General features: G+C 50.2%; 1 protein-coding gene across 1 annotated transcript; it reads right to left on the bottom strand.

The window, feature by feature from the left end:
* Nucleotides 1-745: 745 nt before the first annotated feature.
* On the bottom strand, nucleotides 746-8,886 carry OVOL2 (ovo like zinc finger 2). The gene is made up of 4 exons (XM_030500004.1): nucleotides 8,750-8,886; nucleotides 7,953-8,143; nucleotides 5,659-5,848; nucleotides 746-1,524 (listed from the first exon to the last, which is right to left on the bottom strand). The coding sequence occupies exons 1-4, from the start codon at nucleotides 8,847-8,849 to the stop codon at nucleotides 1,214-1,216; spliced, it is 792 nt and encodes a 263-aa protein (XP_030355864.1). The 5' UTR covers nucleotides 8,850-8,886; the 3' UTR covers nucleotides 746-1,213.
* Nucleotides 8,887-12,692: the final 3,806 nt, after the last annotated feature.

The following is a 12,692-nucleotide window of genomic DNA, read 5'->3' on the forward strand; positions in this document are numbered from 1 at the left end:
TATTTTTAAATCCATAATTTCACACTCAGTAGTCCCTATAGGCTACCCCCTTGGTTGTCCCGGAGCAGCTGGGGCAGGACCATAAGGGAAGTCTAAAAGCACAGAGATGTAATACAGGTCCCTCACCATCTCCACCCCTTGTAGCGTCAGCCGCTCTAGGAGCCTTCTAAACTGATGGTGGTTACAGATGAGAGGCCAGATTCCTGCCTGCAGCTGATCTCATGAGGCAGAGACAAGCCAAGCCGCCCTTTGCACTGCACTGCTCCAGTGTGTTAGTGAACAGGCACTTGGTCAGAAACAAAGAAAGAAAATTCCCCTAACACACACACATGCACATATGCACCATAAAATACATGCAAAATTGCATTTCATTACAACAGAAAATACATATCTTCAAGTCATTAAAGTGTTCTCTTTGGGTTTCTGGGTGATATTGATGTATGTTAAAAGGATGTGGGAATAACCCCCAAAGTGAGCATGAGAAGTCCAGGAACATCAGAGTTATGGTTACACTTAAATCTAAACATGATAAAAGTAAGTTCACAGCTTCAAACACCTAAAGCATGACTGTAAGTCTGCCCTGGAATAATGTCATTTGCCAGTGGAGAAAGTTTGGGAGGAAAAAGCTCTGCATCCTTTAAAAGAAGTTTCAGCTTACCTTGGATCACCCTTCCATAAATCATTAATGTTCTGCACAGGGGCAGGGTTACAGTTATTTGCACATTTTAACTATTTACCCACAAAATGCACTCCTTAAGACCATTTTAATTAACTTTGCACAGAACAATGCATGAGTAGCTGCTCTTACATGGCACTTTTCACTCAAAACTCAGAAGTCCTTGCACAGGAGGTAATGGTTATTATTTTTACAAAATACACTGGGGAAAGGCAAATTATTTGTCAGTGGCCTCTTGGATGTGTGGTAGAGTTGAAACAGAAGACAGGTTGCCTGGTTCAGTTCAGAAAATACTCCATCCAAGATGTGATGGCCTCTTCCAAGCTTTCCATTTCTTTTGGCCAGATTAAGTCTGATGCTCACATCATATAGGGGAGTATTTCTTTCAAGTTGAGGTTTTACCAACATCAAGAGAGCCCCATTAGCAAAAGCATCCCTTTCATCTCAGGGATTCCTTTCCATATTGTTTTAAAAAAATAATATATATATAGTCCTACATGTAAACTTCATTCCTTTAGACCACTGTAATCCATTGTGTTACTCATCCTTGTCGTCATCTTTGGAGTTCCTCTGCAAGACGGGGCTCAGTTTGTTTTGCAACACGGCCGCCAGTTTTTTTGAGGTCTTTTTCAGGAAGGCGCTTCCAGGATGCACGTTGCTAACGTGCAGGTACAGGTCCTCCTGCGTGGGGCCTGTGTAGCCGCAGTCTTCGCACACATAAAGTTTGTCTCGTCTCTGTTTGTAGGCGTATTGCTGCTGCACACCGTGGATCTTCTTCAGGTGGGACTCCAGGGAGCAGCGCTGGGTGAAGGCTTTGTTGCAAACCTCACACTTGTAAGGACGAATCCCTGCAACGTTAAGAGACAGAGGTTAGCGTTCTGATTTATGTTTCTTACAACCAAGTGAGGAACCAGCTAAGAGCAAGGCTCTGGCAGTAAGCCAGCCAAGCTCAATACTCATTGAACTCATTGGCTCACTCACCATATTGAGCCAATATTTACTCTGTACAACTGCCTGAAAGGAGGATGGAGCCAGAAGGTGGCTGGTCTCTGCTCCCAAGAAAAAAGGGATGGGACAAGAAGAAATGGCCTCAAGCTGCACCAGGGGAGGTTTAGACTGGATATTAGGAACAATTCCTTCCCCAAAGGGCAGTCAGGCATTGGAACAGGCTGCCCAGGGCAGTGCTGGAGTCACCGTCCCTGGAAGTGTTCACAAACTATATAAACGAGGCCCTCAGTGACATGGGTTAGTGGTGGCCTTGGCAGTGCTGGGGAATGGTTGGACTGGATGATCTTGAGGGTCTTTCCCAACCTGATTGATTCTATGATATTGAGTGAACACCTACTAACAGGGAGCTGCTAGCCTGAGGAACTCTCTGCCCAAATAAAACATGTTACTTTCAGGCTAAAACTGTCAGGAATGGGTTGATGTATATAGGCATAGAAAACCTCGAAACATTTGGAGCAGGTGTAGGCAGACACTGAGGACAGCAGGTGCCCATCAACACTTGGCTCTAAAGAAGAAACCATTAAGAACTCATGCAAAACTGGCTCCTTTAGACCCCTTGACTTCTTGAAGTCCTGTCATCAGGTAAAACCATCGGTTTCAGCCAGCCTTTCATTTTGGCTTTGATAATGAATGAAGTGTCTCGGTGAGATGTTAATTTTCCTCTTTTAGTGACCAAGCCTCAGCAAAGGGCAGCCCAATGCGAACACACAGCGATCACAGTACTTAAAAGGAGTAAGAGTGTTTTTGTAGCATATTGATTTGGTGACTGAGATGGCAAGCTCAAGTTCTAGATGAGAAGTGCGTTGAGATAAAAGAAATAAGCGTGTGTCTCCAGAAGAGGGAGAAGGGGCTGGCTTCTGATTTGAATGCCCAAGGAGTTTTGTTGAGTACAGACAACCAACATTACGAAAAGACTGAGCAGTAGAGTACCCATTTACCACCAACCAACATGATTTAAGAGCAATTTAAGACCAACCCCCAGACAAACAATTGAGGTTTAGCAATGCTTAAAAAACCAAAACCAGTTGCAATTTTACTTACTAGACAAGCTCAGTAAGTTTTCAAGCAAAGGTCAGCCTTAAAACTGATGCAAGGAGTTACCTGAACTCTTTTTCCAATGAAAGGTGAGACAAGAGCATGTGGAAGATCAGCCCTACAATGAGCCAGGCAAGAAAGGGCAAAGCACAAACGTCCACACTGACAGATGTGACGTTCTAATCGCATTGTGTTAAGGTCACCACTCTGCTGCTGAGCTTCCAACCAGAAATCCAAACTAGAGGTTCCAACAAGCAGCATCTCAACTACAAACACCCCATTGCACCAGCTTAAACTACCAGGATTAAAGTTTTATAATGCCTACTGCTGCGAGACTGCTTCAGTTACATCAAACTGCAGTTGGAAAAAAACTCCGAATCTTCATTAGAATTCACACACAAAAATGTCTCTTTTACAAACAGTATTTTGGGAGCAGTTTCATGCTCATCTGAAGGCAATTTGAAGCATCACTGTCCTTGGTTCCTGCTGCCAACAGTGCTCCACAGGCATGAATACAAGCACAAGAGGGCTGTGGGAACCTCATCATTACTTTTATCATTTTAAACCTTTATTTAACTGTGTATATTAGTTACTTTTAATGTTTAAGTCTGCTTTTACCATGCGGCTAGACTGCGACACTTGGCTTCCACTCTCTCTGATGCTGTTGCACCGTCTGGTTACAAACTGCATAATAATTTCCCCTGGAATTCAGCAGAGCACACGTAGATGAGCGCCTTTAGCTACAAAATATAGCCTGCACTACCACTTCCAGCCTATCTGTCTGCTTTTTAATGTTCAAATACAGTCCAGCTTTCCTGAACAGCAATCAACTTTGAAATAAAAAAAGCCACACTGCTTTAAGAGGTGCCGTATTTCAGCCTGGAAAAGATACATCCAGTACACCACTGGTAGTGCTGCTGCAGCCAGCCTTCACCCCCCATGACCCAAGGAACCAGGCAAAAACTCTGGGATTCAGTTTCTGAATTGCAAAGGATCAGGGAACAGGTTGAAAACTCACTTCTTTAGAAGCACCAACTCCACAATTCAGCTGTACCCCAGCAGCAGCTCCCTGCTGCAGCAGCAGCTTTCCTTTGGACATGACAGCTTTGCAAACAAACCAAAACAGCACAAAACATTTGCTGCAGCCTGTGCTCTCCCATCGAAAACAGTGGCATTGTCTTCATGAGCTCTACTGCTAAGAAACAACTCCTGCCAACCAGCATATGCAAACCATGTCCTGGGCTGCATCCCCAGAATGTGACCATCAAGGGAGAGGATTCTCCCCCTCTACTCTGCTCTGGTGAGACCCCCCCCTGCAGTCCTGTGTCCAGCTCCGGGGGCAACAACACAAGAGAGATGTGGAGCTGTTGGAGCGAGCCCAGAGGAGGCCACGGAGATGCTGCGAGGGCTGGAGCAGCTCTGCTCTGGAGACAGGCTGAGAGAGCTGGGCTGGTTCAGCCTGGGGAAGGCTCCTTAAGGGGAGACCTTAGAGCAGCTTCCACTGCCTAAAGAGACTGACAAGAAATCTGGAGAGGAGCTTTTGACAAGAGCCTGTAGGGACAGGACAAGGAAGAATGGCTTTAACCTGACAGAGGAGAGATTTTGATGAGACATTAGGAAGAAGTTCTTCCCTGTGCGGGTGGTGAGGCCCTGGCACAGGGTGCCCAGAAAAGCTGTGGCTGCCCCATCCCTGGCAGTGTTCAAGGCCAGGCTGGACACAGAGGCTTGGAGCAACCTGCTCTAGAGGAAGGTGTCCCTGCCCGTGGCAGGGGATTGGAAGTGGATGAGCTTTAAGGTCCCTTCCAACCCAAACCAGTCTGGGATTCTATGATAAAATACTTGTGTCACCTCCAGCAGTTTGCCTGGTTGATGGTGCCAAAGCCAAAAAAGGGGCATTCCAGAGCAAGCCCAAATAACCAGCAGATCCTGTAGGTAACCACAGACCTGGAAAGTTGGAACCTGCCCAGGAAATGTGGTGGAGATGGTTTAGGCCAGTGGTCAAACAAATCTGGATGGCTGGATCTGCAGAGGGAAACAGCTCCAAGAGAGGACTGGAGGAGCTGGTAGCCCGAAGCAGAGAGGATGCACAAGTCAGATGTGTTGCCTAGTTGCTCTAAAGAAGCTGGAGGCACAGCATGAGCCACACGCTGGTTCCTCCAGCTGGTGCCAAAATCAAGCCATAACCCCATCCTGCCAGCCAGCCAGCGAGGAAGGTTCCCAACAGCAAAACCTCAAGAAACTGCTGCTCATTGCCTCTAGAGGGCAAAGCATTTTCATCCACCGCCCACCTCTGCTCAGCGCTACACACTGGACTTGCAATAACATACAGTGAGTTATCCCAGGTGGGTTATCCCGGGAGGGTTATCCTGGTCTCGCTGACCCCTGCACAGCAGCACTCAGCTGCATCTATACCACATCTGGACAGCACCTCTTGCACCCGCACTGCCTCACACGGATTTCATTAATTAATGGCTTTAAACTGACAGGGGGAGATCTAGATGAGACACAGAAAGAAATTCTTCCCTGTGAGGGTGCTGAGGCCCTGGCACAGGTTGCCCAGAGAAGCTGTGGCTGCCCCATCCCTGGCAGTGTTCAAGGCCAGGTTGGACACAGGGGCTTGGAGCAACCTGCTCTAGTGGAAGGTGTCCCTGCCTGTGGCACGGGGTTGGAACTGGATGTGCTTTAACGTCCCTTCCAACCCAAACCCGTCTGTGGTTCTGATTCAGAGAAATTCTCAGACTTCATTAGTCCCAGGACTTAAATCTGTCCACACCCATATCTTTCCCTTTCCTCCACTACATCCCCTTTATTCTTTGCTAATGTATTTTGTATTATTGTCTTGCTGGGTTACCCTCACCCTCTCCTCATCCCATCTCACCCTCCTCCCACCTTCCGCTACCCAGAGCTGCCTGCAAACCCACCCGGGAATGCGTTCTCACCAGTATGGGTCCGGACATGTCTTTTCAGATCAAAGGTGTCGTTGAAGCCTTTTCCACAGAAGGTGCACAAGTGCCTCTTCACCTGGCTGTGACACTTGATGTGACGGTTGAGCATCCGCTGCAGGCGAAAGCCTTTGCCACACAGCTCGCAGTTGTGCACAGTAGCATCGTTACAGGTGCCGGTGGTGAACTAAGGAATGGGAGAGGACAGGATGAGTGGACATCAAGATGGCAAAGATCAGCAGGTAACAAACAAAACAAGGAGGGACGACTTATTGTGGCATTAAGACATTCTTAGGATATATTCAAAACGAAAAGTGAAAGCATTTGGGGACTGTTGCCAGGTGAAACCTTCACGCTTCCCTTGCGATCAAGTGGGTGACTTACCGCGCACGGTTTGGGACTAATGCTAAACCAAAGTCTATGTAATGGCTACCTCTCAGGGGCAGTCACCCTCGTCCAACTACATCCATAAGCTTTAAGGTCCCTTCCAACCCAAACCATTCCATGATTCTATGATTAACCTCCTCCTGTTGGTCTTGTTAATTAACGGCAGAGTGTCATTAGGGGTTAATCTCCTCATTCCCGCTCCTGACACCAAAAAACATTGCGCCAACACCATGACCTAACTTGACTAAGGGAGACACTGATGATTCAGCTCTCGGGAAGAGCATTCCTCAGAGGGAAGGCTTAGTGTCTGGACGATGCAAATACTTGGCTATTAGTTTAATTACTCGAGGAGGAGCGGACATGCTCAGGACGTGGGCAGCCATCGGAGCACGGCACCATGCGCACGCGTCCATTGGCCCTCGTGGTGCGTTTGGGGAGTTTCTGTGGCATGATGAGAAAACCCAACTCTGCCAAAACAAGGTTTCGCTGTGATAGTTAATAGCCCAGGTTAAATTATAGGTTAAAGCTCTTCACAAAGGAATACATTTGGGGTTACTCTTTCCTGAAGAGCCAGTTATTTTTCCCAATCCTCCTCCTCCACTGACTACCAAGGCAATGCTACTTGACATTGTAAAGATTAGAAAAAGAAGTCGGCTGTGAAACCACGAGGTGTGAAACCAAAGGGGAAGCAGCTGGGAAGTATCTGTTGGGCAACAGGTAGGACTCCACCTCTTGTGGCCGCATATAACCAGGGTGAAAACCTAGTTTTAACCATGAGATTAATAACAGGGTGGCTACGGGGCTGTCATCCCAGCAGAGACAGTGGGAATTTTTACATCTCCATCCAGCAAAGCAACAGCCAGGGTTTTAACGAGGTGTTAACTAGCCACAGGTAAACACATCTCCTTCTTCCTAGCACAGGGGTGGCCTCTGCTGAGCATGTTCAGAGAAGAACGTGGTCCTTCCACCCTACCTGCATCACTACTGCACTTTGGGAGCTTGGTCTTGGGTATCAGGAGGGATTTGAGTCTAGAGAGGAGCTTTTGACAAGGGCCTGTAGGGACAGGACAAGGGGGAATGGCTTTAACCTGACAGAGGGGAGATTTAGATGAGACATTAGGAAGAAGTTCTTCCCTATGAGGGTGGTGAGGTCCTGGCACAGGGTGCCCAGAGAAGCTGTGGCTGCCCCATCCCTGGCAGTGTTCAAGGCCAGGTTGGACACAGGGGCTTGGAGCAACCTGCTCTAGTGGAAGGTGTCCCTGCCCATGGCAGGGGTTGGAACTGGATGAGCTTTCCCTTCCCCAGCCTGGGAAGGGAAATCACCGCTCTGCTCTGCTGGCTTTGCCCAGGGGACACCCGGACAGCAAGATCTCCTGCCCATGCAGCAGGGAGAGTCTGAAGCAGAGTTAATGGACAGCTAATTGCTTCACTTCACCCAAACTGCGGGCCCACCTCAAGGTGGCAATGGCCTTTCCCAGCTTCAGGGGAGGACCTTTTCCCTGCTGCTATCTTGACAAGTCAAGAGGGTAGGGGGGCAGCGGGAAGATTAAGGCCTGACTACAACCTCACAGGCGGCCGTTTAAGGAGGCCCCACGTGAAGGAGTGCGATCCACCCAGGCGCCATGGGGCAGGACTCCCAGCTGCCAGGGCTGGTCCTTCCAGGCTGGGTTCAGAGCTCCTGCGGGACCCGAGCCAAGCAGGTCAGGGGCACCTTGTCCCAGGCAGGGATATAAGGGAAGGCAAAGGGCACTGGAAGATGACGGTACATCGCTTACAAGGCTTGTCCTGCCACCCTACAGTGTGTGGGACGGGTGCTGTCACCTCCAGAGCAGAGGGAGCCCAAGGGACTGTTGCAACACAGTGTCCCCAGCCCTTGAAGCAGGGAGGAGATGGTGGCTGGTTACCTTGATTTTCGACCTGACCACGGGGCGCTGGACGGCCAGGTCCAGCAGCATCCCCCCGGCCGTGCCCAGGTCGCCGGGGACGGGCTGTGGCGTCGGGGGATCGCTGGGCTCCGCGTCCCGGGTGCCGCTGCTCCCGCTGCTCTCCAGGCTGCAGCTGTCCTCGTAGCCCAGCAGCACGCAGCCGATCCCGCCTGCAGCGGGGGGATGCGGTGAGGATATGGGGGACATACGGGGGGGAACATAGGGCCCCGGTGTTTAACCTGCGGGCGGGCCCGAGCGGCGGGGGAGGATCCCCGGCTCCCGCTGCAATCGGAAACTCAAACACGAACGGTCCCAAAGTTCAAACAAGCCAGCTCCGCCGCCTTCCCGTTATACCCCGGGCAAGGGCAAGAGGAGGAGGAGGAGAAGGAGGAGGAGGGGGAAACCAGGAGTACATCACCCCCTGCCCCAGGACCTTTCTTCTTCTCCTCCCCCCCCGCCACCTTTCTCATGCAAACGAGGTTTCCCACCTTCCCGGACACACACATATACCCCCAATGCCCGGGGGGCTCCCCGGCTGGGAGATGATACCGGGCATGGAGCCGGCCCCCGGCACCTATCACCCCTGCGGCGGGGCGCGGAAGGTCCCCCCGGACCTTCCCCACAACCCCCCTTGGGGCTCCCCCGGCCCCTTCCCATCCCGCGGCGGAGCGGAGCGAGGGCTGGGGTCTGGCGGGGACCCCCCATCCCTTCCCTCCGTGTGTTCCGTCCCCCCGTCCTCCAGGCGGTGCCGGCGCGGGGCCCCGCCGGTGCCGTACCTGGGATGTAGGTATCGGCTCTCTCCTCGTCGGGCAGCCCATCCCAACTGCGCACCGCCGGCTGCGGGCTCCGGCGCTTCACCAGGAAGGCTCTGGGCATGGCGAGGGCAGGGGGGTCGGCGCGGAGCGGAACGGAGCGGAGAGGCTCCCACCGCCCGCCCGCCCGTCCGCGGGGAGCGGGACCGCACGCACCGGGGCAGAGCCGCTGAGGAGCGGGGAGGGGAAGGGGAGGGGAAGGGGGAAGAGAAAGGGGGGGTGAAGGAGGGGGGGGCAAGTTTCATAAGGTGGAATAGAAAAATGCACCAGGAAACTTGGGCAGGAGCATGCGTGCTGCCAACATAACGGTGTCAACAAGTCTGCTTACCTGTCCGACCGGTTGGAGCAGCTGAGCTTTGTTCCAGCCCTTCCTAAGGCATGAATGTTTGCAGAAGAATTTAACGTCTGGAAATTAAAAAGAGGAAAGCGAGGAGGGGAGCGCTGCTGCTGCCGGGGTGCGCCGGGGGACCCCCAGCACGGGAGGGCTTCCCGAGGCACATGGGAAGAGCCTCAGCTGCCTTCAGTGCAGCAGCGGGCAGAGAAAGTCGGTTTATTGTGACTTTTCTTCATGACAAGCCTTTCTTCTGTTAAAAACCCAAGGCTTTATTCTGTTTCAGTCATTGATTTAAAATGAAAAACGTGCCTCAGCCTTCCCCCCCCGCCCTTTTTTCTTTTTATTTTGCCTCTTGTCCTCTCCCCTCTTCCCGAAGTGGAAATGAAACAAAAGACAAGAGGATGGACGGGGTGGAGGGGAAGGAAGCAAAAGAAACAGAAGAAAACCCACAAAAGTGCACTGCAAGCCTCTGAGCGCAGCGCATGGCGTGTCCCCAGGGCTTCAACAGCGTTCCGGGGTCCCTTCTCCTGCCTCACACCTACTCTTCGGTCTGCTTTTTTCACTAAATGCAGTGGAAATGCACTTGGTGCCTTCATCCCCCAGCACATCCTCACTGCAGCAGCTGTGCACGGTGCTGGGACTGAGCACCAAGAGCTGTCACCCCATGTGAAGGGGCTGTAAGGCTCTGGGGAGACCTTGTAACAGTCTTCAGTGCCTAAAGGGGCTGACAAGAAACCCAGAGAGGGGCTTTTGACAAAAGCCTGTAGGGACAGGACAAGGGGAATGGCTTTAACCTGACAGAGGGGAGACTTAGATGAGACATTAGGATGAAATTCTTCCCTGTGAGGGTGCTGAGGCCCTGGCATAGGGTGGCGAGAGAAGCTGTGGCTGTCCCACCACAGACTGGTTTGGGTTGGAAGGGACCCTAAAGCTCATCCAGTTCCAACCCCCTGCCACAGGCAAGGGACACCTTCCACTAGAGCAGGTTGCTCCAAGCCCCTGTGTCCAACCTGGCCTTGAACACTGCCAGGGATGGGGCAGCCACAGCTTCTCTGGGCAACCTCTCAGCAGGTACTGAGTGAGAAGCCACCTCAGCTGCCTCTGGGCAATACCTCAGCAGTACCACACGTAAAACCTTCTCTGTCTTTCTCTCTCTTTAAGGCTATGTAATTTCTCTGTTATGTCTGAGATTTTGCTCCAGGTCAAAATGCAGCTACACGGCATTTAATTGATGTCTTTTTTTTTTTTTTTTTTTTGCAATGCTTTCAACTTGAGATTTCTTTCGTTTTAACCACTCCTTGTCTTTTAAGCCAAAAGAGGTAGCAAATGACATTAATCACAACTCTCCCAAACCAAGAGCTTGCTGTGACCACTTTAATGTCGTCTGGGCTTTTTCAAATCCTGCTTTGAGGTTCCCATTTAGCGAGGTCCTGGAGCACAAGCTTCACTTTGAGTGCTCCAACCCGGACGTGCACTTACAAGCACGGCTGAATCAGGAACTAAATTATTATTGTTATTATCAGCTCTGGAGCCTTGACATGAGTGGTCAGGGCTGTGGTGTGCCCAGTGCCGTCAGAGGCACAGGGTGGAGAGAAAGACCCGAAGCACCACCACCAGCACAAAGTAGAGCATCTCATCGGCAGTGGGCTGCCTTCCCCTTGAGCTAGAGCGTGGAAATGCAGACTGTTGACCAAGTCTTGGTGTTGCTTCTCCGTAGCCCAGAAGAAAACCATAACACCTTGCCTAAAAATACCATTCTTTGGTGTTTTCAACAAGGAGGAGCACGTTCACAGCATGGCCCTACCAGCACCGCCACATGCAGCACCACATCATTGTCAGCCCATGGACATGTCACTGTGGCAGCCTTGGCCTTCTCCATACACCCACTGGAGCAACGCTGCACGTAGAGCCTGAGCACTGTCATTACTCAATAAATAACAACACTAACGAGATAATGGCACCCGACCTTGCTGTAGGATCTTGTTTAATTTTCACCATTAGTTGGGTGTGGGAGAGAATCCCAGTACGTTTTGGGTGTAAATCAAATTAAATGTACAAAATGCCCTGTAGGGTCAGAGCACAATGGGACCCACCCTTACAGATTGGACTACTAAAATATGTTTCATTTGACTCGAATCATTTGGGAGTGAGGAGGGAGAGATTGGATCAAACAATGAATCAGCCATGTGTCGCTGTCGCAATCGCACCCAGCTCCTTCCCAAAACTAACCCCGGAGGGGAGCAGATCGATGGGGCCAGGGGGACTCATTTCTTTGGGAGGACACCCTCTCACTGCCAACCTCTCTTTGGTCCATATAGCACGTAGAAGGCGCTTAGGGGCAAGGACCTGGGTGTAGGGAGTGAGGGAAGGAACTGGAGAAGGGAAGGGAAGGGAAGGGAGAAGAGAAGAGAAGAAAGAGAAGAGAAGAGAAGAGAAGAGGAAGAGAAGAGAAGAGGAAGAGAAGAGAAGAGAAGGGAAGGCAGAAGAGAAGAGAAGAGAAGAGAAGAGAAGAGAAGAGAAGAGAAGAGAAGAGAAGAGAAGAGAAGAGAAGAAGAGAAGAGGAAGAGAAGAGAAGAGGAGAGAAAGAAGAGAAGAGAAAGAAGAGAAGAGAAGAGAAGAGAAGAGAAGAGAAGAGAAGAGAAGAGAAGAGAAGAGAAGGGAAGGAAGAAGAGAAGAGAGAGAAGAGAAGAGAAGAGAAGAGAAGAGAAGAGAAGAGAAGAGAAGAGAAGAGAAGAGAAGAGAAGAGAAAGAAGAGAAGAGAAGAGAAGAGAAGAGAAGAGAAGAGAAGAGAAGAGGAAGAGAAGAGAAGAAAGGAAGAGAAGAGAAGGGAAGGCAGAAAGAAGAGAAGAGAAGAGAAGAGAAGAGAAGAGAAGAGAAGAGAAGAGAAGAGAAGAGAAGAGAAGAGAAGAGAAGAGAAGAGAAGGCAGAAGAGAAGGCAGAAGAGAAGAGAGAAGAGAAGAGAAGAGAAGAGAAGAGAAGAGAAGAGAAGAGAGAAGAGAAGAGAAGAGAGAAGAGAAGAGAAGAGAAGAGAAGAGAAGAGAAGAGAAGAGAAGAGAGAGAAGAGAAGAGAAGAGAAGAGAAGAGAAGAGAAGAGAAGAGAAGAGAAGAGAAGAGAAGAGAAGAGAAGAGAAGAGAAGAGAAGAGAAGAGAAGAGAAGAGAAGAGAAGAGAAGAGAAGAGAAGAGAAGAGAAGAGAAGAGAAGAGAAGAGAAGAGAAGAGAAGAGAAGAGAAGAGAAGGAGAAGAGAAGAGAAGAGAGAGAGAAGAGAAGAGAAGAGAAGAGAAGAGAAGAGAAGAGAAGAGAAGAGAAGAGAAGAGAAGGCAGAAGAGAAGGCAGAAGAGAAGAGAGAAGAGAAGAGAAGAGAAGAGAAGAGAAGAGAAGAGAAGAGAAGGCAGAAGAGAAGGCAGAAGAGAAGAGAGAAGAGAAGAGAAGAGAAGAGAAGAGAAGAGAAGAGAAGAGAAGAGAAGAGAAGAGAAGAGAAGAGAAGAGAAGAGAAGAGAAGAGAAGAGAAGAGAAGAGAAGAGAAGAGAAGAGAAGAGAAGAGAAGAGAAGAGAAGAGAAGAGAAGAGAAGAG

This window comes from Strigops habroptila, chromosome 10 (genome assembly GCF_004027225.2).
Source record: "Strigops habroptila isolate Jane chromosome 10, bStrHab1.2.pri, whole genome shotgun sequence".
NCBI lineage: Eukaryota > Metazoa > Chordata > Aves > Psittaciformes > Psittacidae > Strigops > Strigops habroptila.